General features: G+C 41.4%; 1 protein-coding gene across 1 annotated transcript; it reads left to right on the top strand.

Moving 5' to 3' along the window:
* Positions 1-1,940: 1,940 nt before the first annotated feature.
* SMC2 (structural maintenance of chromosomes 2) lies at positions 1,941-25,018 on the top strand. The gene is made up of 24 exons (XM_082204594.1): positions 1,941-2,148; positions 3,436-3,585; positions 3,754-3,876; positions 4,530-4,568; positions 4,652-4,762; positions 5,039-5,083; positions 6,903-7,136; positions 9,020-9,169; positions 9,769-10,002; positions 11,270-11,429; positions 11,966-12,083; positions 13,215-13,353; positions 13,778-13,897; positions 14,899-15,103; positions 16,075-16,210; positions 17,083-17,207; positions 17,867-18,060; positions 18,429-18,572; positions 18,961-19,155; positions 19,610-19,810; positions 20,716-20,832; positions 21,105-21,265; positions 23,430-23,577; positions 24,136-25,018. Exons 1-24 carry the CDS (start codon positions 1,981-1,983, stop codon positions 24,331-24,333), a joined length of 3,615 nt encoding a protein of 1,204 aa, XP_082060720.1. The 5' UTR covers positions 1,941-1,980; the 3' UTR covers positions 24,334-25,018.
* The last annotated feature ends 1,530 nt before the right edge of the window (positions 25,019-26,548 follow it).

The following is a 26,548-nucleotide window of genomic DNA, read 5'->3' as shown; positions in this document are numbered from 1 at the left end:
GGGTTGCGGGGTAAACCAAGTAAGGGAACGGGTGCGGGGATTTGTCCTGCTGCGATCAGCCCTGTCTTTAATTTAATACAAAAATAAATAAAAAACTAACTGGCCGTTTCTGTCCCAGATAACTTGGTTCTGTGTCCCGCCCCCCCCCCCACGGGTGTAGCGCAGGGCCCCCAAACCAATCAAAATCAATACAAACCTGAGGTTCTGCCCACCCAATAAAAGTCCTGGCTACGCCCATCCTGCCCCCCCCCCGCAAAATAAATCCTGACTATGCCCATCCTGCCCCCCAAAATAAATCCTGGCTACATCCATGCTGCCCCCCAAATAAATTCTGGCTATGCCTATGCTGCTCCCTCAAATAATAGGTCCTGGCTACACCCATGCTGCCCCTCCAAATAATCCTGACTATGCCCATCCTGCCCCCCAAAATAAATCCTGGCTACATCTATGCTGCCCCCCAATAAATTCTGGCTATGCCCATTCTGCCCCCCCCCCCCATAATAACTCCTGGCTACATTGTTCTTATTGGATTTATATACCGCCCTATACCTGGAAGTCTCAGAGCTGCCCCTCCCCCGCAAAATGATAACTCCTGGCTTTACCCATGCTGCCCCCCCAAAAAATAACTCCTGACTACATTATTAGTACTTACTGAATTTATATACCGCCGTATACCTGGAAGTCTCAGGGCTGCCCCCCCCCATAAGAACTGGCTACATCAATGTTGTCCCTCCAAATAATAAATCCTGGCTTCGCCCATGCTGCCCCCCCCCCAAAAAAAATCCTGGCTACGGTGGCATGGCTGGTTGGCTCTCATTTATGAGTGCCACCTCTGTGGCTTGGATTGAAGCTGCAATCCTAAGCACACCTAAGATAGAGAAAGAGCGTGTAGCATCGTTCCGAAGGTGGGTAGCTCGGCTGGAGTGTTGCGCTGAAAACACCAAGGTTGCAGGTTCTGTCCTTGGATGGGACAGCTGCATATTCCTGCACTGGAGGGGGTTGGACTAGATGATCCTCAGGGTCCCTTCCAACTCTCTGATTGTATGGGATGAGAACGTCTGCCTGAGAACCCAAACACCCATGAAATGCGGCAAAGCACCAGCAGATCTGCGACACCTCAGCGCAGAACAAAAACGATTTCTCTTGAATTGCGGCACTTGGGGCTTGGGTACAAATGGCAACGATCCATAGGCCCACAGTTTCCTGTGATAGGCAGCTGTTTGAGGCATTTCACCTCAAACTGGCTTCGGTCTGACTTGGAACCTGCAGTGCAGCCTCTGCACAGGTGACAGCTTTGTTAAATGTTATTGTTGTATTTATTAGATTTATATACCACCCTTCATAAAATCTCACGGCAGTTCACAGAATAAAATGCAGGATAAAAATAAGTACTGGTAAATCAAAACAGCAAAACAATAATCCCTGAGGTGGCTCAGCAGCAAGGAAACCTATTGGATAATGAGCATCCTCTGAGGATGTCCCTACCCCGCTCTCTAGTACATAGAGAACAACGTAAAAATGCTTTTTGAAAGGCAGGGAAACCGACCTTGATGCATAAATCTCAAATTAGTTGCAGTGTGTGTTGATTTCTCCTGTGCAGCATTACTGTAAAGTTAAGTCCCAGTGTGGTTGCAATGCTTGCCATCTCATGCTTGTCACTTGCTGCATTGTGCCCAATAGATTCTTACTTTATTTATTTCATAAAATTTATACACTGCTTGATTGTGAAAAACCTTCAAGTGGTTTACAAAAAGGTAAAAACAATAAATTAAAGAAAAATGGGAAATATACAGAAAGTTAAAATACTAAAGCCGATTAGAATTCACTGTTACTTCAGATTTCTAAGCATCTGGGTAGGATCCATAAAGTATGCATGTTTGTAACTCACAGAATTATGACTTAAAATACAATTATGAATCAAATGCTTTCTTTCACAGGTTAAACAGTGTTTGCTTGAAATCTCCAGGGAGAGCAATCAAAATGTACGTAAAATCAATTGTGCTCGAGGGGTTTAAGTCTTACGCTCAACGGACAGAAGTGAATGACTTTGACCCATTGTTCAATGCTATTACTGGCTTAAATGGAAGTGGCAAATCAAACATCCTGGACTCCATCTGTTTCTTATTGGGCATTACCAATCTATCACAGGTGAGTGCCTTAGACATCTACTGGCATCAATATTTCCATTCCTTATTCTTTGGTGAGCTTAAAGTGTTTGTAACAAATGCTAGAATATTACGCATTCTTCTGATTAGAGGGAAACTAAACAAATAATTATGGGACGCGGGTGGCGCTGTGGGTAAAAGCCTCAGTGCCTAGGGCTTGCCGATCGAAAGGTCGGCGGTTCGAATCCCCGCGGCGGGGTGCGCTCCCGCTGCTCGGTCCCAGCGCCTGCCAACCTAGCAGTTCGAAAGCACCCCCGGGTGCAAGTAGATAAATAGGTACCGCTTACCAGCGGGAAGGTAAACGGTGTTCCGTGTGCTGTGCTGGCTCGCCAGATGCAGCTTTGTCACGCTGGCCACGTGACCCGGAAGTGTCTCCGGACAGCGCTGGCCCCCGGCCTCTAGATGTGAGATGGGCGCACAAACCCCAGAGTCTGTCAAGACTGGCCCATCCGGGCAGGGGTACCTTTACCTTTACCTTAAACAAATAATTGCCTATTTTACTGTGGTGGAATGGTGATGACTCGGCATACACTGAGTGCAGAATTTCAGGCAGGGAATCTCTTCCAGCCCACTCTGGGGATTCAGCTCTTGGACCTTCTACATACAAAGCAGATGCTCTGTCACTAAACTACAACCCTGCCCACTGACAGTGCCATCTGAAGGAAAACAAAAACAGGCAGGGTATTTTGTCCTTAACCTGTCTTTACTCCATGTATAACTAAACACAGAATTTTGTACTGATTATAATTATGAGTAGCTAGGGGTACAAATCCATTCTGGCAGCAGCACTTACTGAAACTTGTCCTGTATGTTTGCCTATGAACTGTTTGAGATAGAACCTAAAACTCAATTCTGATTTGCACTTGTGGCAGTTCAGGTTGTTTGTGGATCACTCACTTAAAACTATACAAATATTGGCTGGATTCTTCAGTAAAATTACAGCACCAATAGACATTTCCAGTCACGTCTGATTTTTTGTATTCCAATTCACTGTGGGAGTTAGGACAAATACTCATTGGAATTATCCAACATGCAATGCTAAACCATTTTATAGACTTTTTTTGAGCAATATATAAAACTTCCCACAAATTTCATCATAAGATTGATTTTTTTTAAAAAAAAGTGTGTTTCTCTCCTTAATCTTGTGTAAACATTGTGAATGATGGCCAAAACAGTTAACTTCCAACTAAGTGTTTTAGACACAACCCTGTAGCCTAAGCATGCACTTTTGTGATCAATTGAAAATTATTGCCCTTTTAATGTTTTTCAGGTGCGAGCTTCTAACTTGCAAGATCTGGTTTACAAAAATGGCCAAGCTGGGATTACCAAGGCTACAGTATCAATCACTTTTGATAATTTTGACAAGAAGCAGAGTCCATTCGGGTTTGAGATTCATGATGAGATTACAGTCACAAGGCAGGTGAGCAATAGTTAGGCTCTGTAAAGGTATATTCTGAAATCCTTTGTTTATTTGTTTTTGGCATATGTAGCTGCACGTGCCAAGCAGTCTAGATGCTTGAATACTGTAACATCAGACTAGAAGCAGAATTATGCTTTGTTACATAATGAACCCTTGTTTCTTCTCAAGGTGGTGATTGGAGGCAGAAATAAATATCTAATCAATGGTGTGAATGCAAATAATGCTCGAGTACAAGATCTCTTCTGCTCTGTTGGACTGAATGTCAATAATCCTCACTTTCTTATTATGCAGGTAAGCATATATTGTTATAAATATAATCACTTATCTTCTCGTTGTCTTGGTTTTTTTAGCAGGCAGGAACTCAGTCTTTTAAAAAATAACTAGGGTGCAGTCCTAAGGCTAGATCTGTTGGGATGAGCATGATTAGGGTCCAGCAGGTCTCCAGCTGTTTTTTTAAAAAATGGAATGGGATCTTGCAGATTCTGAGGAAGTCTTCTCTGGGCTGCATGTTTTATTATTATTATTGTGGTTAATCACCTTTTACACAGTTGTCTCAAGGCAATATACAATAGAAGCAGTAAAGGCCCCAGTTAACACAAAAAACGGCTAATACATTAAAGGTAAATCTAAAATAATGCAAAATAGTTATGGAATCAACCAGTTAATGAATTGATGTGTCCTCCAGGGACTCTCAATCTTTCCAGTTCTTAATTCTTGTATGGACTGACGATGACACTACTTGGTTCAGAATACTATTCTTGCCTGTAACTTCGTGCATTCCACCTCCACTTCCCTGAAATCTGCCCAATATTTGCTATTTTTAGGTCAGTGGTTCTTTGACACAAACATTAAAAGTCTGCTATGTATCTTGATGCTAATAAGTAATAAAAATGAGATCTTAAAATTACATGAGATGTTACTGATTGATTTTCATTCTGTATTAGGGACGGATTACCAAAGTTCTGAATATGAAGCCTCCAGAGGTATGAATGCTGGAGCATTTTCATTAGTGTTTCCTTTATTCATTTTGGAATATTGAGATTGCAATAACAGTTTTTTGTTCTAGATTTTGGCTATGATTGAAGAAGCAGCTGGCACTAGGATGTATGAATGCAAGAAAATAGCTGCTCAGAAAACCATAGAGAAAAAAGAGGCAAAACTTAAAGAAATTTGCACGGTACGAAATTTTTATAATAGATTTTTATTTATTTTGGGAAGCTTGCTTTTCAGATATGGATGGCTGCTAAAGTTCCTCAAGGCATACATTAAGAGGAATGAAATGAGCTTTGACTCTGGTCCTGTCTGTCTGTTTCCTTAATGACCGATTTAGTTTTATTTACTCTTCCATTTTTAATTTAATTTTTCAAAGTCCATTGCAGATGTCCCATCCACTGAAAGCATGATGGGAGCATTTGGGAAATTCAAAATTGTTCATTCTGTACTTTGTTCACAGATTTTGGAGGAAGAAATCACACCCACCTTGCAGAAACTGAAAGAGGTATTTCCCGTTAAAAATGAAAAAAGTGTTTTACATTGCAAACCAAGGCATGTTTAGAGGTAAAGGACCCCTGACAGTTAAGTCCAGTCGCAAACGACTCTGGGGTTGCGGTGCTCATCTCCCTTTACTGACCGAGGGAGCTGGAGTTCGTACATAGACTGTTTTTCTGGGTCATGTGGCCAGCATGACTAAGCCACTTCTGGCAAAACCAGAGCAGTGCACAGAAATGCCATTTACCTTCCCACTGGAACGGTACCTATTTATTTACTTGCAGTTTGACATGCTTTCGAACTGCTAGGTTGGCAGGAGCTGAGACCAAACAACAGGAGCTCACCCTGTTGCGGGGATTCGAACCGCCGACCTTCCGATCGGCAAGCCCAGAGGCTCAGTGGTTTACACCACAGTGCCACCCGCATCCTTAGTCTTAGAAATAAATCCCACTGAGGCTTTCTCTTAGCTGTGTTTAGGATTGCAGCTTGAAGCTTTTTTTTATTCAAAGCTTGAAGTGAAGTTATGCTGAATTAACCTGCCGAGAAGGCTGACTAGTTAATTTGCATGAGACTTTCACTACAGATGTGTTAAGCTGTTCACCTGAACATGCAAGGTTTTAAACTGTCGATGGTGGCAGGGCTCCTCTTTAGGTCTATAGTTATGTGAAAATACACAGATGACTTCAAAGTATGTTTGGTACCCACACTGTAATGTAGTTCAGTTGGTTAAAGCATGGTGTTGATAACGCCAAGGGCGCAGGTTTGATCTTAATATGGCACAGCTGCATATTCCTGCATTGCATGGGCTTGGACTAGATGATTCTCAAGATCCCTTCCAACTCTACAATTCTGATTCCATGAAGATTTATAGTTTGTTCTCAAAATGCCTATTGTTTACATTCATATACTTTTAATTACCATAAATAGTCCATGGATGTAGTTGTGTTTTTAGCCTTGTGCAGAGAGCAGAGCAATAAATCAGATTCATTTCAGAATGCAATTTCATGTGAAGGCCTGGAAATGAGACGATATGGTAGACCTTTCCTTGACGTGAACTAGTTTGCAAACTGCATCACTTTCTTACTACAGTGGTACCTCAGGTTGCATACGCTTCAGGTTACAGACTCCACTAACCCAGAAATAGTGCTTCAGGTTAAGAACTTTGCTTCAGGATGAGAACAGAAATCGGGCTCCGGCGGCGCGGCGGCAGCAGGAGGCCCCATTAGCTAAAGTGGTGCTTCAGGTTAAGAACAGTTTCAGGTTAAGTACGGGCCTCCGGAACAAATTAAGTACTTAACCTGAGGTACCACTGTATTCATAATGGTTTTAGTGAACGTGCTTCATTTTTCTTGTTTTCCTCTGAAATTCTTACATTCTCATACATTGCAGAAATATATTACAGTGGTGCCTCGCAAGACGGAAAACTCGCTAGACGAAAGAGTTTTCCGTTTTGGAGGTGCTTCGCAAAACGAATTTCCTATGGGCTTGCTTCGCAAGACGACAATGTCTTGCGAGTTCCTGCTGGTTTTTTTCCTCCTCCCCCCCTTTTTCTAAGCCGCTATCAGCTGATCCGATCAGCAGATAAGCCGCTAATCCATCAATGGGCTTGCTTCGCAAGACGAAAAAACCGCTAGACGAAGAGAATCACAGAACGGATTCTTTTCGTCTTGCGAGGCACCACTGTATTGGAATCCAGTAATTTGTAGGTTTTTAAAAAATAGAACTTCTGTTTAAATAAATGTGTTGGCCATGTTTTCTAATCTAATTACGCTCTTTCATCATAGCTATTATTTCTGGTTATAGCTTATATTTCTGCTTGTCCTTTCCAGGAACGATCCTCCTACTTGGAATACCAAAAGGTCATGAGAGAGATTGAACACCTGAGTCATCTGTACGTTGCATATCAGTTTGTGTTAGCTGAAGAAACCAAGGCCCGTGCTGGTGATGTGCTAAAGGAAATGGAAGGGAACATTGTAAAAGTCCAGGAAGAGATGGTTGAGAATGAGAAGAAAGTGAAGGAACTTGGTGCAGAAATAGCCGAAATGGAAAAGAAAAGGGATAAAGTAAGACCAACTAAACTGCTGCCGTTATTTCTTGTATTAAGCACATTTTTAAAAAGTTCTTTGTGTCTGGATTAAACAGAGAATTCCAACATGTGAAGTACATTATATTGACCATTTCCATATCACTTGGAAATTACATTTAAAGGCGTACACTTGATAAGAAACCTGCACTATTTGGTTAACTGAATAACTCAGATGTTGTACATCAGAAGTAGAGCTTTTGGTATGAGTTCCCTGACGGCCTTTCCACTGAAGGTATCTTAGATAACTGGGATTAAAGAAACTGGATGGTTGAATTTGAGGCAAGAGGGTATCAAGATAAGAAACCTTTTTATAGTCTTGGTGCTTATAGGAGACATAGAAAATAATTTTGCACAATTTCTTCAGCGAATCCTGTCCTAAAGCATGGTGCTGTGAACACTGTTTGGCTATAAATGGAACCATTCGTATACAGCAAAGTATGCACTTGTTTATAGCACAGTTAGTACCGAGATATTCACCAAGCAAAGCTGTTAGTATCAAATAATACATTTTTTAAAAATGCATCTCTTAGGGGGGTGGGAATTTGATGGCCCTCTGAGAATTAAAGTTGCTGATTACCCCCAAACACAGCCTATTACTTTCCCATTCCTTTCTACTTTCTGACAGTATATGTACTATCCATACCAGACAAACTTTCTAAAAAGAGATTGCAGTGGAAATGCGGAAGAATTGTAATGAAGGAGAGGAGGTGTAGGTGGCCTTGTCCAATTAACCCTTCATTTAATGCTGACTTAAGTGCTTGCAGAAACACTCTTATTCTTGGAGATGGCCCAGCTGTGGGTTGATCGCTGGCCTGGATCATGGGATTCCCAGACCCAGGTGAAGGTAGTGCTATAATCATGTCAGGTACAGGTAGCTGAGTCATTGAGTGTCTCCTGCATGGAGCAGAAAAAACCATAGAGCTTAAGCAAGGAAGGGGGAGCTTTGAAGCAGACCTACACTGTTGCAGGTCTTGCATCGCTGTATGGACCGAGATCCAGTGTTAGAAACTCAGGTATACAGTGGTACCTCAGGTTACATACGCTTCAGGTTACAGACTCCGCTAACCCAGAAATAGTGCTTCAGGTTAAGAACTTTGCTTCAGGATGAGAACAGAAATTGCACTCCGGCAGCAGGAGGCCCCATTAGCTAAAGTGGTGCTTCAGGTTAAGAACCGTTTCAGGTTAAGTACGGACCTCCAGAACGAATTAAGTACTTAACCCGAGGTACCACTGTATAAGCTAATCACCAAATGGTACCTTAAACCTAGGTTATGGTTACCACAGGGGAATGTCTAGGTACACCTCTTTTTTTTTTTTTTTTTTTTGCTGTGGAAATTATTTTTCATTTCATTTTTATACCACATATTTTAAAGAAAAAAAATTCAAAGCGGTTTACAACACATTAAAACATCAAATAAAACAATCCAGAATAAAACATATTCAAGCTTCAAGGAAAATAATTCAGATCCTTCTCTAAGTGACATTTTGCTTTCCCCATATTTATTTACCTACTCTACTACCGCTGGGGCTCCCTATAGCAGGAAGTGGGGATTCTGTCATCTGGTATTTTGCCCGGTAAAAAACAAGGAGTTATTGGTTGTTTGGTTAGTATTCTATGTTAAGGCTTGATTATTGTTTGCTTGTCTATTGTGCAAAGGAGGAATTGTTTAATTGTTGGAGGGGTTCTGTACCCTTGTGTGCATGTGAAGCCGTTTTGCTTCATAAAATTCAGCCTTTCTCCACTGGTGGTCTGCATTTGCTTCAGAGATCCTTAACAAAGAACCATTTTGCCTCTTCTCAGCACACTTGCAAATACACAAAACACGCAAGTTAACGATTGATACTTTAAAATATTTGCAGGAATTTAGTGGTGTACTCCATTCACTAGAAGAAGCTCTTGCAGAAGTTCAGAGAACAGATACTAAAGTGCAAAGCACGCTTGACATCAAAAAGCAAAACTTGCAAAGTGAAGAAGAAAAGCGTAAAGGGCTGGTTAAATGCATGGAAGAGGTAAGCAAAGAACACTTTGTTAAATTATACACTCTTGTCTTCTCCTTCCCCTTACATTCTCATGTGCACCCCCAATCTGTTTACTCTCGTACATTTTGGTAATATGCATTATGTACTTCTACAAGTACTTGTGTCATAGAACTATATCTTAACATTTATAAAGGTAACATAAGGGAGCTGTGACTGCTTCATGATTGCAGATATTGTGTCCCACAGAGGCAGGGCACTAGGCTGGGAATCAAACAGTGCAATCCTGCACATGTTCAGTTGTATTTGTTTCCTTAAAAGGCTGTTGCCCTGTGAACAATTACAATTCCCCATTGAAACCAGTAGGACTTATGCACGGGTACTTTGAAGATGGGGGGTCAGGGTCTTGTCAATCACAAATTCTGCCTTGGTGCCCTACCAAAATTTGTGGACGAATTGTGCAGTTGTTTGGATCCAGGCCATGTAAAATTAAATGTGACTGATGTAGATTTGGTAGGGTAAATGCCTTTAAAAAAAAAAAAGTTTGATGAACTTTTTCTGGTCAATTGCATCTAATTTTTGTGGGCTTCTGTGTGCTTACAATTTGTATACAATTTTACATTTTCTTGTAGGACTCTAAAGCTTTAGTCTCGAAGGAAAAAGAGGTAAATAAGATTACAGATGCACTGAGTGCTCTACAGGAGGCAAATAATAAAGAGATGGAGGCTTTGACTGCAGCCCAGCAGCACTTCAATGCTGTATCAGCTGGTCTGTCCAGCAATGAAGATGGGGAAGATGCTACTTTTGCTGGACAGATAATGGCTTGCAAAAACGATATGAGCAAAGCAGAAACAGAAGCAAAACAAGTAAGAATCTGTCTTTGCATCTTTTGGAGAGGGTGGGAATCCTTAGCCCAGGCTTCCTCAACCTCAGCCCTCTAGATGTTTTTGGTTTACAACTCCCATGATCCCTGACTAGCAGGACCAGTGGTCAGGGATGATGAGAATTGTAATCTCCAAACATGGAGAGCCCAGGTTGAGGAAACCTGCCTTAGCCTTTAAAATGACAAATAGATTGTGTTATGAACGTATGTAGGATTGCAACTTAGGAGGGCAGTGACTTCCTATGAAGGCAAAAGCAACAATAAACAAGCATCCTGCATTCACCTCTGCTAGTGACAGAGGTGACTTTTTCTTAAAAGCCAATTCCTACTTCAAGCACTTTTCTAATCCAACTCATTTTGGAAAATACTATTCTGGAGTGCAGATGCTAAATAATTTGAGTAGATGTAGATGTATGGCAGATAGAGAAGCAAAAGTACCTCTTTTATTTTATTTTTATCTTACTGCCTTTTAGCATTTTTCAATTCTTGATAGCTGTTTATCAATATTACTCATATGTAGGGTTAAATATTGGAAGATTTATATTAGGGATAAATGAGGATGTGTATTGGAAGGTGATAGACAGAAGATAAAGAAGCTTATTTAAGAGACAGGGTGGAAGGCTAAGAAAGGGTGATGCTCTCCTAGGTAAGAGCTAGGATAAAATAAAACCGTGATAGAGGCCTAGACAGACAGACAGATAGATAGATAGATTGTAGGATATGTTGAAAAGTTAACAAAATTGAAAGAGAGGAAAATACCTTTCTCCCTTTTGGAAAACAGTGCAAACTAAACAGCTCCTGAAAAGAAGTAGAAGCATGTGAACATAGGGGGCAGAAATCAAACTTCTGCATATGCTGTAATATGATAGTGAAGTTAAATGTTACAAATATTTCATATCCTACTGTGGAGAAAGTCTCCTTATCAGGCAAAATATATTGTCTTGTCCCTATTCTTCACTCTGGGCCTGCCATCACATTTTTTGTTAAAGCAATGTAATGGAACAACTGCTTTTTTAAGCAGATTATAATCAATCACTTTATTTGCCTGCCACCTAAACACTCCAGCCCAATCATGCATATGTCTTGGCCATAAGCTTCACTGATGCTTCTGAGTAAAGCTTGTGTACGATTGCAGCCTATATTTAGTGGTTCTAGTGTAAAAAGCCTGACTAATAACTTCATGTTCATGGCAAGGCGAGAGAATGCTTCCATATAAGCAAGGTTCCTAGACTTTTGAATTTTCCTTGCAGGCTCAGATGAAGCTGAAACATGCTCAACAAGAACTAAAGACCAAACAAGCTGAAGTGAAAAAAATGGATGCTGGCTACAAGAAAGATCAAGACACCTTTGAAGCTGTCAAAAGGCAGAAAGAGAAACTAGAAAATGAAATGAAGAAACTCAACTATGAAGGTTAGCTTAGGACTAGGTGATTGAATGGCGAAAACGGTTGCGAGTAGAAGGAATGAGGAAACAATTTATGGAGGTGTGAATCTAGAAGTTAATGTCTGGATACTACTGAGAAAGGAGGTAGCACAGAATTGCTTGTGAAATTCAACAAGGCTTTTGCTTGTCATGCACAGGTGTGTATTTAAGAAACTGCTATCCAGCAGACTTTTGGTGAACAGCCAAAGTTGGACAAGATGTGAGCCAGACATAGAAGAGTGCAGGCTTGCTAATGTTCATGCACATGCGTTAGCACATGCTAACATGTGCCATGAGTTTTAAATGCAGTCACATGGGACATGGTCCACCTACGTCTTGTGCCTATGTTTAAAATCCCACCTAGTAATTTGTGGCACCTAAATCAATGCTCCTACCAGTTTCGCACATTTTGGGTGTTGTGTAGTATTATTTTAGTTAGATATGGGCTGTGCATTTCCTCCTAAACAGCTTCATTTTGAAGTTACGTAAACTGGGTTCTTTTATTAATTTCTTGGTGGTTCTAGAGAAAAAAGAAGAGACCCTCTTGGAAAAACAAAGGGAGTTGTCCCGCGTGGTTAACCGCTTGAGAGACTCCTATGAAAAGTTAATGAGCAAGTTCCCCAACCTACGCTTTGAGTACAGGTAAAACTACAGACTCATCTGTTCCATTAAAATGTCCTATTTTCAAACATGGAAGCTAAGAAAAAATATTCTGATTTTGGATAGAATTGCAGTCCTTCAGTCTGGAAGCTATTAATTAGTCAAGAACATTATTTATATACTTCTTTTAGTAGCACATTTGTTGCATTATGCCTTCCGCTCTTTTTCCTTTGTTTTTTTTTAATCTGATTTTTTAATAAAAGCTTTCAACATACAATAAAAATTAACTAATCTAAATAAAGGGGGGGCAAAGAAGGTAGGAGGGAAAAGGGGGGGATACAATAAAGAGCCCTCTATCAGTGGTCAGACTTAATCCTTACCACTCACAAAAGGGGGGGGTACAATAAAGAGCCCTCTATCAGTGGTCAGACTTAATCCTTACCACTCACAAAAGGGGGTGGATCTTCCCAGCTCTCACCTGGGAGCTTCCATTTCTTCTAGCCTCCCACCCTGGGAGTTCTTCCCTTCCCTGCCTCTCCCACAGGGTCCTTCATCAGTCATTCATCACCTTCCTCCTCAACATAGAGGACATCAAAGAACAAAAAATAACCTAAACAAACTCAAGCAAACAAAAATAGACAAAAGCTTTTAAGATCATTAAAAGATCATAAAAAAGAGATAAACGAAAGAAGTGGAAAGGACTTCCAATGCTCCATCTGCCCATTATGTATATTAGGGTTATTCAAAATATTAAAATTTGCTGATTGTTAATAGGCAATTAGATCACCTCGGGTGTAATGAATTCCAATTTCAAAAAGAATTAAAAGACAGTAGGTTTTGCTGACCTGATGTCTTAAGGACTATTATGCAGAGTCTCTGAGACGTTCCTCCACATCCAATAACAATTCTTTGTCTCCATGTGACGAACGACTGCTTTCAGAGGTAAGTGAGGTTCATGCCAATTAATCTCCCTATCTTCAAAGGGAGAGTGTGATGCCAGGATTCGTCCTGGCTATCGTAAATCATTGCATAATTATCTCTGTTGTCAGAGCATCGATAGCGAGTCATCCCTTTCCCCCCCCCCCAGCTTTATGTTGTTCTCAAGCAATACATTTGAATTGACTGATTTAGCAGCAGCCCAAATTACGACTGATGGTTGTTGTTCATTTTAAGAGATCCAGAAAAGAACTGGAACCGAGATCAAGTGAAAGGCCTTGTTGCATCTCTGATTACGGTGAAAGATATCTCTACAGCAACAGCACTAGAAGTAGTTGCTGGGGGTCGACTCTACAACGTTGTGGTGGACACCGAGGTATGTTTTTCTCAGTAGGATAAATTAAAAGAAAATATCCAGGCTTTTGAAAGGGGTTTTCTACACAAAAGACCCTAGATGTGGCAGCAGGTATACACTAGACAGCAAAGTGCTGCCAGTCCTAGCACTCAACAATGTACGCGCATGAGGCACCTGTTTGAAATTGGTTCTGTCTCATTCACAAACTTTATGGCCTTATTCATATCTTAAGACTCGGATGCACAACTAGAGCTTGTCTAACGTGAGCTTCATACAGTTTGAAACATAAGCTAGGTGTGAGTTAGAAATTAAACCTATAAAGCTTTTCTACCTTTCAGAAGTTGTAATTTATTACAGCTGCAATCTGTTATTAACGCAGCACCAGCTATGAGTTAAATGGGTTAGTATGTAAGTGTGATTTTTTGTTTTTGTTTTCTTCTGTTAGCTTACTGGGAAAAAATTGCTAGAAAAGGGCGAACTGAAGCGTCGCTATACCATTATTCCACTGAACAAAATTTCAGCAAGGTTTGTTGAGAAAGAAGCTATCAGAGCGGCTAAAACCTTGGTATGTTCTTAAATAATTTTACGGAATTTTTTCCAGTATGCTACTGGTTAATTATTTCACTTTATAACACACACTACATGCTCATTAGTTTTCTTATGATATGATTTACACTTCTATGTTCTGTATACAATGGTACCTCAGTTTTTGTACATCTCCATTAATGAACATTTTGGTTTCTGAATGCCATAAACCCGGAAGTAAATGCTTTGGATTTTGAACACGCCTCGGAAGTTGAACATGCCACGCGACTTCCGTATTGAGTTTTCGGTTTTCTAATGTTTTCGAACTCAGAACAGTTTTCTGGAACAGATTACATTTGAAAACCGAGGTACCACTGTTTATACCAAATGCTTCTTTTATAGGCTGTGAATTTGGGATAGATGATTTTGCGGACGTCAGGCACGTCCGAAATCTGTTTTGGGATTTGGGAGCCTAATCCGGCCTGCTGGTCGGTTTAATCTGGCCCCTGTGGCAGTTTATTTCTTGGGGTAAAATCCTTTAAAAAAAAAAAAAAGAATGTTCACTTCATCAAATCTGGCCCTCTTTGAAAAAGGTTTGGACACCCCTGTCGTAGGTGGTCTCTGTCTGAGCAGTGGGTTGGTGAGAAATCACGGGGCAACCATAACAATTCAACCTATATGTCTGTTATACAGTCATTCAGGCAGAAACAGCTGGGGGGAGTGAGCTTCTAGACTGGCTTCCCAGGAGAGGTGAGGTGGTGGGCAGCTCGGCACAGTGTAAATGCATCAATAAGAGTTCAGGCTGCTTCTGCTGCTGCTTCTCCATGGCACCAATCTCCCTGCTGCCCTGTTTCCCTCCCTCCTCATAAGCACCAATGACCTACCTACCAGGAAGCTAGCAAAATGATTCCCCCCCCCCCCCGGTGACCCACTTCTGGATTGAATGAATAGGGGAGAGCAAGTCGTTGAGTCTCACTGTTTCTAGTGCTATTTGTTCTCTTTTTCTCTGCCGTGTTAATTCTTTTTTCTTCTGGACGTTAGGTTGGTGAAGACAGTGTCCATCTGGCCCTTAGTCTGGTGGGATATGAATCTGAAATTCAAAAGGCAATGGAATACGTTTTTGGAGGCACGCTGGTTTGCGATAACATGGACAATGCCAAGAGAGTTACCTTTGACAAAAGGATAATGACAAAAACGGTCACCCTTGATGGAGATACCTTTGATCCTCAAGGCACTCTGAGTGGAGGTAATTGCTGCCTTTTATTTCATATTGCACAGCTATAACTGATTTTTTGTTTTCTTTTTGTTTGGCTATACTGAATTTGGATTCATTTATTTGCTTGCTAAAGACTGCATTTCTAGTTTTATCCCTCTGTTATAATGGACAGGTGTGTTTGCACACAAAGGTTCGTATAGTTAAAGCCATGGTTTTCCCAGTAGTGATGTATGGAAGTGAGAGCTGGACCATAAAGAAGGCTGATCGCTGAAGAATTGGTGCTTTTGAATTATGGTGCTGGAGGAGACTCTTGAGAGTCCCATGGACTGCAAGAAGATCAAACCTCTCCATTCTGAAGGAAATCAGCCCTGAGTGCTCACTGGAAGGACAGATCTTGAAGCTTAGGCTCCAATACTTTGGCCACCTCGTGAGAGGAGAAGACTCCCTAGAAAAGACCCTGATGTTGGGAAAGATGGAGGGCACAAGGAGAAGGGGACGACAGAGGACAAGATGGTTGGACAGTGTTCTCGAAGCTACAAACATGAGTTTGACCAAACTGCAGTGGAAGACAGGAGTGTGTGGTGTGCTCTGGTCCATAGGGTCATGAAGAGTTGGACACGACTAAACAACAAGAAGTGTTTGCACACACTGTTTACCCTGGCTTTTGACACTTGAGATGTTTATTTTCTGTGATTGTAAATTATTTTAAAATGTTTTGAATATTGTGCCTTAATTGTTGTAACCTGCCCTGGGACTTGAGCGTAAAGAGCAGGTAATAAATAATAGTTTTAACAATACATGTGGATCACTTGATGCAGCATCACACATTTCACCCTGCAGACAGAGCATTTGTGTCACCTGACATTCCAAAGGCAACCCTTTTCAACCAATTGAATTCATCATACACAGTTGCGGAGCGACTGGATTTTGCTTGTGTAGCTTATGTATTCATTGGTCTTCATTCAAGCAGCTGTTTAAGTCTTTCTTCTTTCATGAACCAGGCGCACGACCACAATCTGCTTCGGTTTTGTCCAAGCTTCAAGAAGTAAAAGATGTGCAACAGGAATTGAAAGCAAAGGAGGCTGAATTGCAGTCAATAGGAAAGGAATTAGAAAGTCTGCAGGGGACTGCTGAAAAGTATGTATTGTCAGTACTTACTTTTGTATAGAAACCTGAAGAAGTTTGCCTCACTCAAAGCAGTATGAATGTTTTATAATGCTGTATTTCACGGGAAGAATTGGGTCTTTTTCCCTAGATAAAAATCTGTGAATAAAAAACGATATATAGAAGCTTAAACTTCTACAGATAGTTGGTACAAGCTGGCTTGTAGTAATGCTACTTCCGTACCAATGAAAGAGTACAGTTGACTAATTTTGTGTGACATCTTTACTACAGAAATATTACAATGATCACAAAACATTTGTTATGCTTGTTATATGATAAAATGAGAAGGACAGGAATGTGTACACTACCTTGAGTTCCTTGGAGGAAAAGACAAGATGCAAATGCAGTTAAATAAAAAATCATTAGAAAGTATTGATACTATGCAGTTCAATTGCTTTTAAAGATACTTGTATATAAGATACTTGGGGAGACGGGTGGTGCTGTGGTCTAAACCACAGAGCCTAGGGCTTGCTGATCAGAAGGTTGGCGGTTCAGATCCCCACAACAGGGTGAGCTCTCGTTGTTCAGTCCCAGCTCCTACCCACCTAGCAGTTCAAAAGCACGTCAAAGTGCAAGTAGATAAATAGGTATTGCTCCGGCGAGGAGGTAAACGGTGTTTCCATGCGCTGCTCTGGTTCACCAGAAGTGGTGTGGTCATGCTAGCCACATGACCCAGAAGCTGTCTGCGGGTAAACGCTGGCTCCCTTGGCCTATAGAGCGAGATGAGCGCGCAACCCCAGAGTTGTCCGCGACTGGACCTAACGGTCAGGGGTACCTTTACCTTTTATATAAAATACTTGGGTGAAGCACTGGTTGTCGTTTCTAAAATATTTATTTTTTTTAAGGTATCGTCAGCTGAAGCAGCAATGGGAGATCAAATCTGAAGAAGCAGAACTATTGCAAACCAAGTTGCAGCAAAGTTCCTATTACAAACAGCAGGAAGAATTGAATACATTGAAAAATACAATTGGTGAGAAGAAAACGGTGATAGCGTATTTTAACTGGCTGTATGTACTTTGGGTTAGAGTCTGCAAGCTGGTTGCTTAGCAAGGGAAATGGCTTTTTAAAAATAATAATCGTTTTAAAAGGTAAATTAAGTCAATGTGGTAATTTGGTAACTTTTTGTATTTCTTGCCAGTGGTTAATGTTTATCTTTCTCCAAAGGAGAATTAGCCTCTTTAATCTCCAGTAGCTTTCTGCAAAGTGCATTCTACATTGAGTCACTGGTGCTTGACATCTGTGGTAGCCAGGCAAATCATTCAGATCAGATCCCAGCCTCACAAAGTGGCACAGGTATTGCTTCGGCGAGAGCTTGGCTGGCGTGATGGGCTCCGTTCACCCTCCATGCCCCCCCCCCATGGTGTGTGCACATACCTGCCCCGGGCGCCAGAAAACCATAGTACACCACTGGCTGAGCCTTTGTCTTTATCAGTAGGCATTACAAGGCTGTCATATTACTTTAAAGATGACAGCATTTTTAACTTTGAAAATACGTCATGCTTTTACAAAAGGAACATTTCATTTTCTCTCGAAGTTTCCTTGGGGGAGGGGGGATTTTTTGCTTCGAACAGAATTGCTGTAGAATCTTTCTGCCCAGAAGTTTGTGATCAGCAGCCTCTTCCTTTTCAGAGGAAAGTGAGGAGACTTTAAAGAAAACAAAAGAGGTTCAGAAAAAAGCAGAGGAAAAGCTCAAAGTGCTGGAAAACAAAATGAAAAATGCCGAAGCAGAAAGGGAGAAAGAGTTGAAAAATGCCCAGCAGAAGCTTGATGGAGCCAAAAAAAAAGCTGATGCTTCCAGCAAAAAGATGAAAGAAAAAGAGCAGGTAAAGCTTTTAACAACTGTGTAATGGTGCCCAAACATTTACATAGTCTTGAAATTAACTGAAACTTGTGATTGTTCCTAAACTAAATAACTTTGTGGGAGAGGCACTTAGGTGGTCCTTAGAAGACAGCTGGATGTGGGAAAGCTTTCTACCGTCAGGAGAACCTTGGAAAACATTTTCCCAACCCACCTTGAGAGTCTAGTGTGCATAATTTCATTAGATTAATACCAAGCAAGTGCTATCCGTGTTGCACAGATAATATGAATGCTTTGGCAGGAGCAAATCCCACTGCGTTCAGTGGGGCTTGCTCCCAAAGAACTGCAGCCTTAAGGGGTGTTGTTGTTTTTTTGTTTGCTTGCTTTTTTCAGGAAGCTGAAGCTCTAGCACTGGAACTTGAAGAGCTAAAACGGGAACAAAACTCTTATACGCAACAGATTGAGGCGGTGAATGAAGCTATAAAATTGTTCCAAGAGCAGATTGAGGTCATTTCAGCCGAGGTAGCAAAAAACAAGGTAAGTCTTAACATTCTGATTCAATGAAAGAAGCAACCTGACATGTCTTCTTGAACTCTCAAGCTTTAAGAAAAGAGGGGCTGATGAGTCAATACTCCAGAGTATCCTAAAATACTATGCTGGCAAGTCCCATTTTTGCTTGCCAAGTCCCTCTGTTGGCATTCTGTTTTGTCTCTTGAATCACATCTTGAGGGTGGGGACTTGCCCAGCAAGGGAGACTAGCTTTGCCTGTAAGGTGCCAGTTGATGATCCACATTCAAGATTCTTTAAATCTTGAGTGCTTTTTTGTTTTGAGTTTTAATATGTTAAAACGTACTACTTTAAATATTTCCAGTCCACATTTAATTTTAATCAGTGTGGAGAGATAATTGTCTCCTTTGCTGTTCAGGAATCCGTAAAGAACGCTCAAGAGGAACTGGCTAAGCAGAAAGCAGTGGTGATGGCCCAGGATAAAGAAATCAAAGCCAAATCTACAGAGGTTGTGAAATATAAAGAACAAAATAACAAGGCGCAGCTTAAGATCAAGGAGCTGGAACACAATGTCAGCAAACACAAGGAGGAGGCTTCTGATGCTTCTGCAAAGGTATGTTAACATATCTATTTCCTCACCAGTGAGTAAGATCCCTACTTCTGATACTTTTAACTGTGTTTGAATTTAAAATATGCATATTGTGGGCAGAGATGAATTCTATGGGATGTAATGACTGCTGAGTGCATTGCTTGTTCATCTCCCATTACCATTGTTTGGCTTCCTTTCTCTATGTGGCTGCAAAAACATTGTGATCCTACTAGCAAATGCAAGATTAATATCCCAAACAGAAGCTTCCCTAACAGATTTCCTCCTCTCATTGCAAGATAAATTTTCGTACCAAAGTTGAAACACAATATCAACGCTGAACCCAATAAGTTTTCTACCTGAAGTTTTTGAGGCTTCCCACATCACAGCTTGGAATTGCTGTGCTAAGAGTTATAGAAACCTTTTGGGGGGGTAGATGAATATTACTCTATAAAAGTTCTAAACTGTTTTTTTTTAACAGGTTGCCAAAATGCTGAATGACTATGAATGGATAGCTTCAGAGAAAAACCTTTTTGGCCAACCAAACACAGCTTACGATTTCAAAACTAACAATCCAAAAGAAGCTGGCCAGAGACTTCAGAAATTGCAGGAAAAGAAAGAGAAGTTGGGCAGGAATGTCAACATGAGAGCTATGAACATGCTTACAGAGGCAGAAGAAAGAGTTAAGTCGCTCCCCCTTCCACTCCACTCTTTCCCCCTGCCACCTCCCAGTTACTGTGCACACAGCCGTACCATATCCTGCATTACCCTATCCTAATGTGGAAGCAGCGTGTTTAGATAGTGAACAACAAACTGGATAGCTTTAGATGCCTAACTATGCAGAAAGTGGCCAATATCTAACTTAACATGTCCTGTCAGCACGATGATTTTCATTTGTGCAGTGCTCCAGAGAGTTGAGAGAGCCCCTGGAGTAAATTTAGAGGGTATGTAGCAGAGGAGAGTGTCAAGGGCAGAGAGGAGTTTTCCATTGAGCAAGCAGAAATCCTTGTGCTGATGGAATGCTTTCGTTGGATACTGCCCAGTGTTTTTCTGTGTACTTCAAGCAAAAGACCTCCATAACATTCTTAAAGGAGTCATTCAGGCTTCCTGTTAATGAGCTATAATTATTAGCAGGTTTGTACCCAGCTGCCTAAAGCATTCAGGTGCCTGGTGCCAGAATGGCCAGCCCAATATGATACGGAAAAATGCAGCCAATGGCAAGAGGGGCTGTGACATCGCTGCTAAGAGAGAACTTCTGTGACATCAGAGCAGGTCAGCCAATGGCAGCAAAAAAGGCAGTGCAGGCAAAAGAGGCTGTTACTGGTAGATATTAGAAGGATTCTGCTTTTTGCTCCAAACTACCAGTGTAGTATCAAGCTTCTGCATCATTGGTTCATACTTCCACACTGCCAAATAAATGCTGACAACTCCACAAAGCACTAAAGTCCCTGACCCTACAAGCACCTTCTTTACCTTGCTTTTGTGAAATTGTTCAAACACACACTAAAAATCAAAGAAAACTGCAAGTTCTACAACCTAATCTGCCCCATGCCAAGTCACATGATTTTCAATCTTGTCTGTTTCTAGTACAATGACTTGATGAAGAAGAAAAGAATTGTTGAGAATGACAAGTCTAAAATTCTTGCAACAATTGTGGAGCTTGACCAAAAGAAAAATGAAGCTTTAAATGTTGCCTGGCAGAAGGTAGGTCTCTTTAGTTTGATAACTCTTCTGTCCATGGGCTCAAGAATAAACTTAATTTCATGGGTCTTTTTTTAATGGATTAACCAAAATCCATTGTCCATTTAACTATTACTTGAGATGCACAAAAGTCCCATCAAGCAAAATGAGTGGCAAAAAAATGACCTTTGTTGCCTATGGAATTGCTGTGTGCTAGAAATGGAAGCCATGATTCAGGTCTCGGTCTTAACTCAAAAGAACTTCTAAAAATATGATGGTTGCATTCAATTTCCCAGGTAAACAAAGACTTTGGCTCAATTTTCTCAACGCTTCTGCCTGGGTCCAATGCTATGCTGTCTCCTCCTGAAGGCCAAACTGTTCTAGATGGGCTCGAGTTCAAAGTTGCTTTGGGGAACACCTGGAAGGAAAATTTAACTGAATTAAGTGGGGGTCAAAGGTTAGTGTGATAGATATATATATATTTATATATTTATATATTTATATATATTTATAAATGCAAATGTAGCACAAAATCAAAGACAACCATTAAATTGCCTTCTGTCCCTTTCCCATCCTTGTCCTATACCGCAGGGATATCCATTGTTTTTTATGCTATATTGTTCTGTGTAATAGTCTGGATACTGACCTTGTTAAGTTTCATGAGTTCAGTGAAAAAATGGTGAGATGTTCTTAATACAGTGGACGCTCGGGTTGCGAACGTGATCCGTGTGGGAGGCATGTTCGCAACCCGCAGCACCATGTCTGCACACGTGCAGGTTGCGATTCGGTGCTTCTGCACATACGCAAGGCACAATTTAGTGTTTTTGTGCATGCGCGAGCACCGAAACCCGGAAGTAACCCGTTCTGGTACTTCCAGGTTTCGGCGCGTCCATAACCCGAAAACGCACAACCTGAAGCATCTGTAACCTGAGGTATGACTGTAATAGGTGTCAGGGAACTGCCATCAGCTCAGAGGCGAGAGGTGGAAGGGCAGTTGTGTTACAGGGAGCCTCCGAAGATCTTGCGAAGCAGTTCTTCCTCTGGCGAGGAGGGAAGCCCCACCTCCAGTGGGGAAGGGACGCAGAGATCAGAAGATGCTAGGGAGAGCCTCAACACCGTGCTTGAGCAAAGAGGAGGGGAGGCAAGTCCCCCTTTGCCAATGCTCAGAGAGGGGAGGAGAAGGGTGGGGGTCACACAACTGTTATGCTTGGGAAGGTATAAGGACCGCCCACTCCCAGATTCTGCTAGTGACTGAGCAGACATGGACTTGCGATGCTCTGCATTGTAAATAGTTTTGTACAGATAATAAAGCCTGGAAAAGACAGGTTGGAGTCTTGCCTGTTTGCTCTCGAGCAACCACATCAGCACATAACAATAGAAAATAATAAAAGAACAATAGGAGTTGGGTAGCTAAACTAAAATAGCTGCTGAGAAATCTGTCAGAAGGTTTAAAAACGCAACTGTGGGCTCGACCTCCATTAAGCTAATAAATAGTTTTATATGTGTGGAAATGTCTATAGAGGTATAGCAATGGGGAAAGTACAGGCCTCAGCTATACTGTGGTCTGCAATATCCGAGGCTCTTTATTCTGGTGTCTACAGTATGGGGAATGCAGAGTGGTGCGTGAACTTGGTTTTGGAGAAAAATACTGGCCAGAGGAGGGAGCAAACTGACAAATTTGACTAGCCCAAAATGAGCTCACCTGATTATTAGGTTCCTTGGGAATATTCACTTTCTTGGGAACAGGTCCACTTTGGAATCCTTGTGGGTGTGGCGAGGTGGTCCAAGGGCTGCTGACTCTCCTTCCCTAATTTGGAGAGACAGGGAAGATGGGATGCATACTAATGCTTACTTGCTGTTTACCAGTTAGTGCATAACCTGCACTCATTAAAATTGGTCCAATTGCTCTGGCTACCGATTAATTTCTGAGTTCAGTTCAAAGCAATGATTTTGTCTAGTAAAGTATTATGTAGCTCAGAACCCCAATACCTCAAGGGCTTCCTCTCCTCGTATGAACTTGCCCAAATCCTGCAGTCTTCATCAGAGGCCCTTTCTCCGTGTGCTTCTCCTGAGGGAGGTACACAGGATGGGCACGTGGAACAGACCCTTTCAGTTTTGGCCCCTTCTCTGAAATGCTTTCCTCAATGAAGCATACCAAGTATTGTCAATTTCAGTTTTTTGACAGCAGCTTAAGGCATTTTCACTCGGTCAGGTATACTCTTTTGTGGCTGGCTGATGATAAGACTTTATTGTGTTACTGAACGAGTATTTTAGATATTACATATCATAAAATGTTTTGAATCTTTTTGATGTTATTCATTTGTATTTTATCTTGCTAAGTTGTTTTGAGATTCTTTTAGTACAGTGACAAACAAATGTAGCAAGATTTAAACTGTTTATGCACTTGAGGTTTACATGATGTTGTTGTTTAACTCAAAATTTTCAAGACCTAGCTGTGTCACTTTGCATTACTCTCAAAGACAGAAGTATTGTGAAGTATTCATTAAGTACTTCTATTCCAGAAACCTAAAAAAAAGTGTCCGTTATTGAAAATAGGGATACAGGTATTCACATATAAAACCTGGGTGTGTCTGGTTTTCTATTTTTGTTTTGCGTTTCAGGTCTCTTGTGGCTTTATCTTTGATATTAGCCATGCTTCTCTTCAAGCCAGCTCCAATTTACATCTTGGATGAGGTAGATGCAGCCCTTGATCTGTCACACACCCAGAATATTGGACAGATGCTTCGAACCCACTTCAGGCATTCCCAAGTAAGAAGCTGGTAACAAAGAGTGTAATTTTCGCAGAGTATCTTCTGAACAAATGCTTCTGGGTCTTGGAAGGGTTCCAGTTCTCTCTCTTATCAGGTGTATTGTACATTTGTTCATCTCTGTCTCGGTTGCTCGTTCTTTCTATAAAAGTAAGAGGAATAAATGGAGATTCCCACAGAATATTAAAAACACTATAAATCATCAAACATTAAAAACTTCCCTAAACAGGGCTGCCTTCAGATGTCTTCTAAAAGTCGTATAGTTATTTATCTCCTTGAAATCTGGGAAGGACGTTCCACGGGGCAAGTGTGACTACCGAGAAGGCCCTCTGCCTGGTTCCCTGTAGCTTCACTTCTCGCAGTGAGGGAACTGCCAGGAGGTCCTCGGAGCTTGGCTTCAGTGTCCAGGCTGAACAATAGCGCTTGGGCAGATTTTAGCTGTTCATGAGAGGACTGCAGTTAGACACTGTTGCATTCCACCGATAACTTCATTTCATATTACAAAAGGAAGTTAACTGTTTCAAACGTATGCTTAACAATGTGCTTTTTCGGTTCCTAGTTCATTGTGGTATCGCTGAAGGATGGTATGTTCAACAATGCAAATGTGCTCTACAAGACGAAGTTTGTGGACGGCATTTCCACTGTGGCACGCTATACTCAGGCTCCAAATAGCGGCACAGCCAAGAGGGGAAAAGACAAAAACGAAGCGTCAAAGAGCAGAGGCAGCTGTCTGACAACATCTATTGCACCCGTTTGAAACTATATGATTATATTATACAAACCTGTCTTGTACCTAGTAGTGATGGTATTTCATGTTTTTTGGATGGAATTCAAGCTACTTTTTGCAGCTGCCAAACTGCTGGCTTTGGCTCAGTTTTATGTTTATATTTCTGAACTCCTATCATGGCAGTTCATCAGCTTGAGGCAGCTTTAAATGGTAGTAAAATCTAGTAATGCATCATTCTTTTTCATTTAAATTCAAAAATTTGTAAATATTTATTACTTCTATTCTCTTGCTATGGGCTAGTATATATACCTTTTAAGCACTGAGTAAGTAATTTGTTTGCATTTCAGATACAGTAAACTCTCTGCATTGAAACTGAACTTACCTGTCTCAGTTTGATGATCAACTTATTCAACAGAGCAGGGGGAGCCAACATGGGTCACTTCAGAGGTTAAAGGACTCCTGTAATTCCTGACCATTAGTCATGCAGACTGGGAACTGATGGGAGTCCGATAAGTTCTGGGGGGCACCAGGTTGGCTACCCCTACAACAGAGCTTAGCTTTGACCAAGAGTGGGAAAGAGGGAGGGTAAGAATGACATAAAAGATCGTCTGTAACACTTACTGCTCAAACAATGCTTAAGTCTTGCTATCCCACTTTCTTTTTGTATAGTTAATGAAATGTTCATCTTTGATTTAATAAACCAGTTGGAACACAATGGTCTCTTTCTGCTTGTTGCTTCTGAGTTTACCACAGAAATTGGTAAAACAGACTTAGCATATTATTTTGCATATGATTAGCAAGGTTGTTTCCAAAAAAAAATTACCATAATGGGCAGGTGTCTTAGACATAAGCAGGCAAGGAGGCAATCGGAAGACGGTAAAGTTCAGTTGGGTTGGAACTGCCAAATTCTGGTGTTAGATCCATTTAAAACTGATTCCTTCTCTAATCCTAGTTGTACAGGGAGGATGAACTGCCTTTCTATTCTCTGGCCTGGCCTTACTAATGGTTTTTGCAAACGTGCATCATGCATCTCTGTGTACCCGGCACTCAGAGGTGCACTGCACCCCACAGGGATCCCTGTAGAAACATGCTCTCCCACAGCACACTGACCTGGCACCAAAATGGGCATTTCGCTAGCATATAACTGAATGCAGTTGATAGAATGATCCATCCAGAAAATGAGATGCTCAGTGTTGGGTAATGTGTGCAAATCCTAACAGTCTTTCATTTCAATCATTGTCTCTGAGGAGGGTGTTCCTTGCACAGTTCATAATCCTTCACAGAAAAGCCTTAGCTCACCTCAAATATGTAGAAGATGGTACAGTATGGGAATTGGGCTAGATGATCCTTGAGGTCCCTTCAAACTTGACAATTCAGTTTCTAACCATAAAGGTGAGAGGACGACTCTGGGTTAGGTGTCTTGGCATAGTTTGAAATTAAAATAGTCTGTTAAACCACTCTTTTTGACGTGATCCTCAGGTTATGTGGCACTGTTAGATATTTTTGTTTGGCAGAACTCAGTTTGTCTTTTTCTGTCTTCCCGCAGGCCAAGAGGAAGGGGGAAAGTCTTTTAAATCAATTTGTAATGTGAATATAGACCTGGGCTGAACAGCAGAGGGCGATCTTAACATAGCAGTGGCTGTAGCTGAAAAGAGCAAGCCCGGTTTTTGTTCACTTCTTTTTGGCTGGCCTTTCTATCCTCGCGTGCAGGAACATGATGGCACTTTGAAGCTTCTTAAAAATGGGTTGGTACAGCTCCACAGTGCTTTTAAAATGTACCAGTAAAGGGGAATATGATGTGCATTGTGCTGCTTTCCAATGCATCAAAATGCAACCATGCCATGGGGTTATGCTGCAGCAGGAGCAGGGGGCCACATTTCCAGCGGGGGCGGGGGGCAAAGCTAGAGGCAAAGGGGACAGGGCAATGAATGCACGAGTTGCCATTGTTCAGAAGGCACTATCAAAGTTCAAGTTTGCATCCCAGTCAGGTGGAAACATTTTTGGTGCAAATCATGACCAGTGAAGGGTCTGGCCTGGGGAGAGTGCTGAGGGCCGGTTAGAGAGACCCGAAGGGCCACACACAGTCCCTGAGCCTGAGGTTCCCTACCCATGCGCTACAGGCTATAGAAAGACTTGCATTTTTGACAAATAGCAGGACGTGCTGCCAGATTTTGAGAACAATTGTGTGCTTTTCTGATACATGTTTTGTGACGGGTGTTAGTTTAAAAGCAACATACACACCCTC

This window comes from Podarcis vaucheri (assembly GCF_965113315.1).
Source record: "Podarcis vaucheri genome assembly, chromosome: 17".
Taxonomy (NCBI): domain Eukaryota; kingdom Metazoa; phylum Chordata; class Lepidosauria; order Squamata; family Lacertidae; genus Podarcis; species Podarcis vaucheri.
This window is presented reverse-complemented; position numbering and strand designations above follow the sequence as displayed.

Excerpts from the sequence above, each read along its gene's own strand:
- SMC2 (XM_082204594.1), top strand. The coding sequence starts at position 1,981 with ATGTACGTAAAATCAATTGTGCTCGAGGGGTTTAAGTCTTACGCTCAA. Across the intron at positions 5,084-6,902 it reads CCTTGCAGAAACTGAAAGAG|GAACGATCCTCCTACTTGGA; the intron begins GTATTTCCCGTT and ends TGTCCTTTCCAG. Across the intron at positions 9,170-9,768 it reads TGGTTAAATGCATGGAAGAG|GACTCTAAAGCTTTAGTCTC; the intron begins GTAAGCAAAGAA and ends ATTTTCTTGTAG.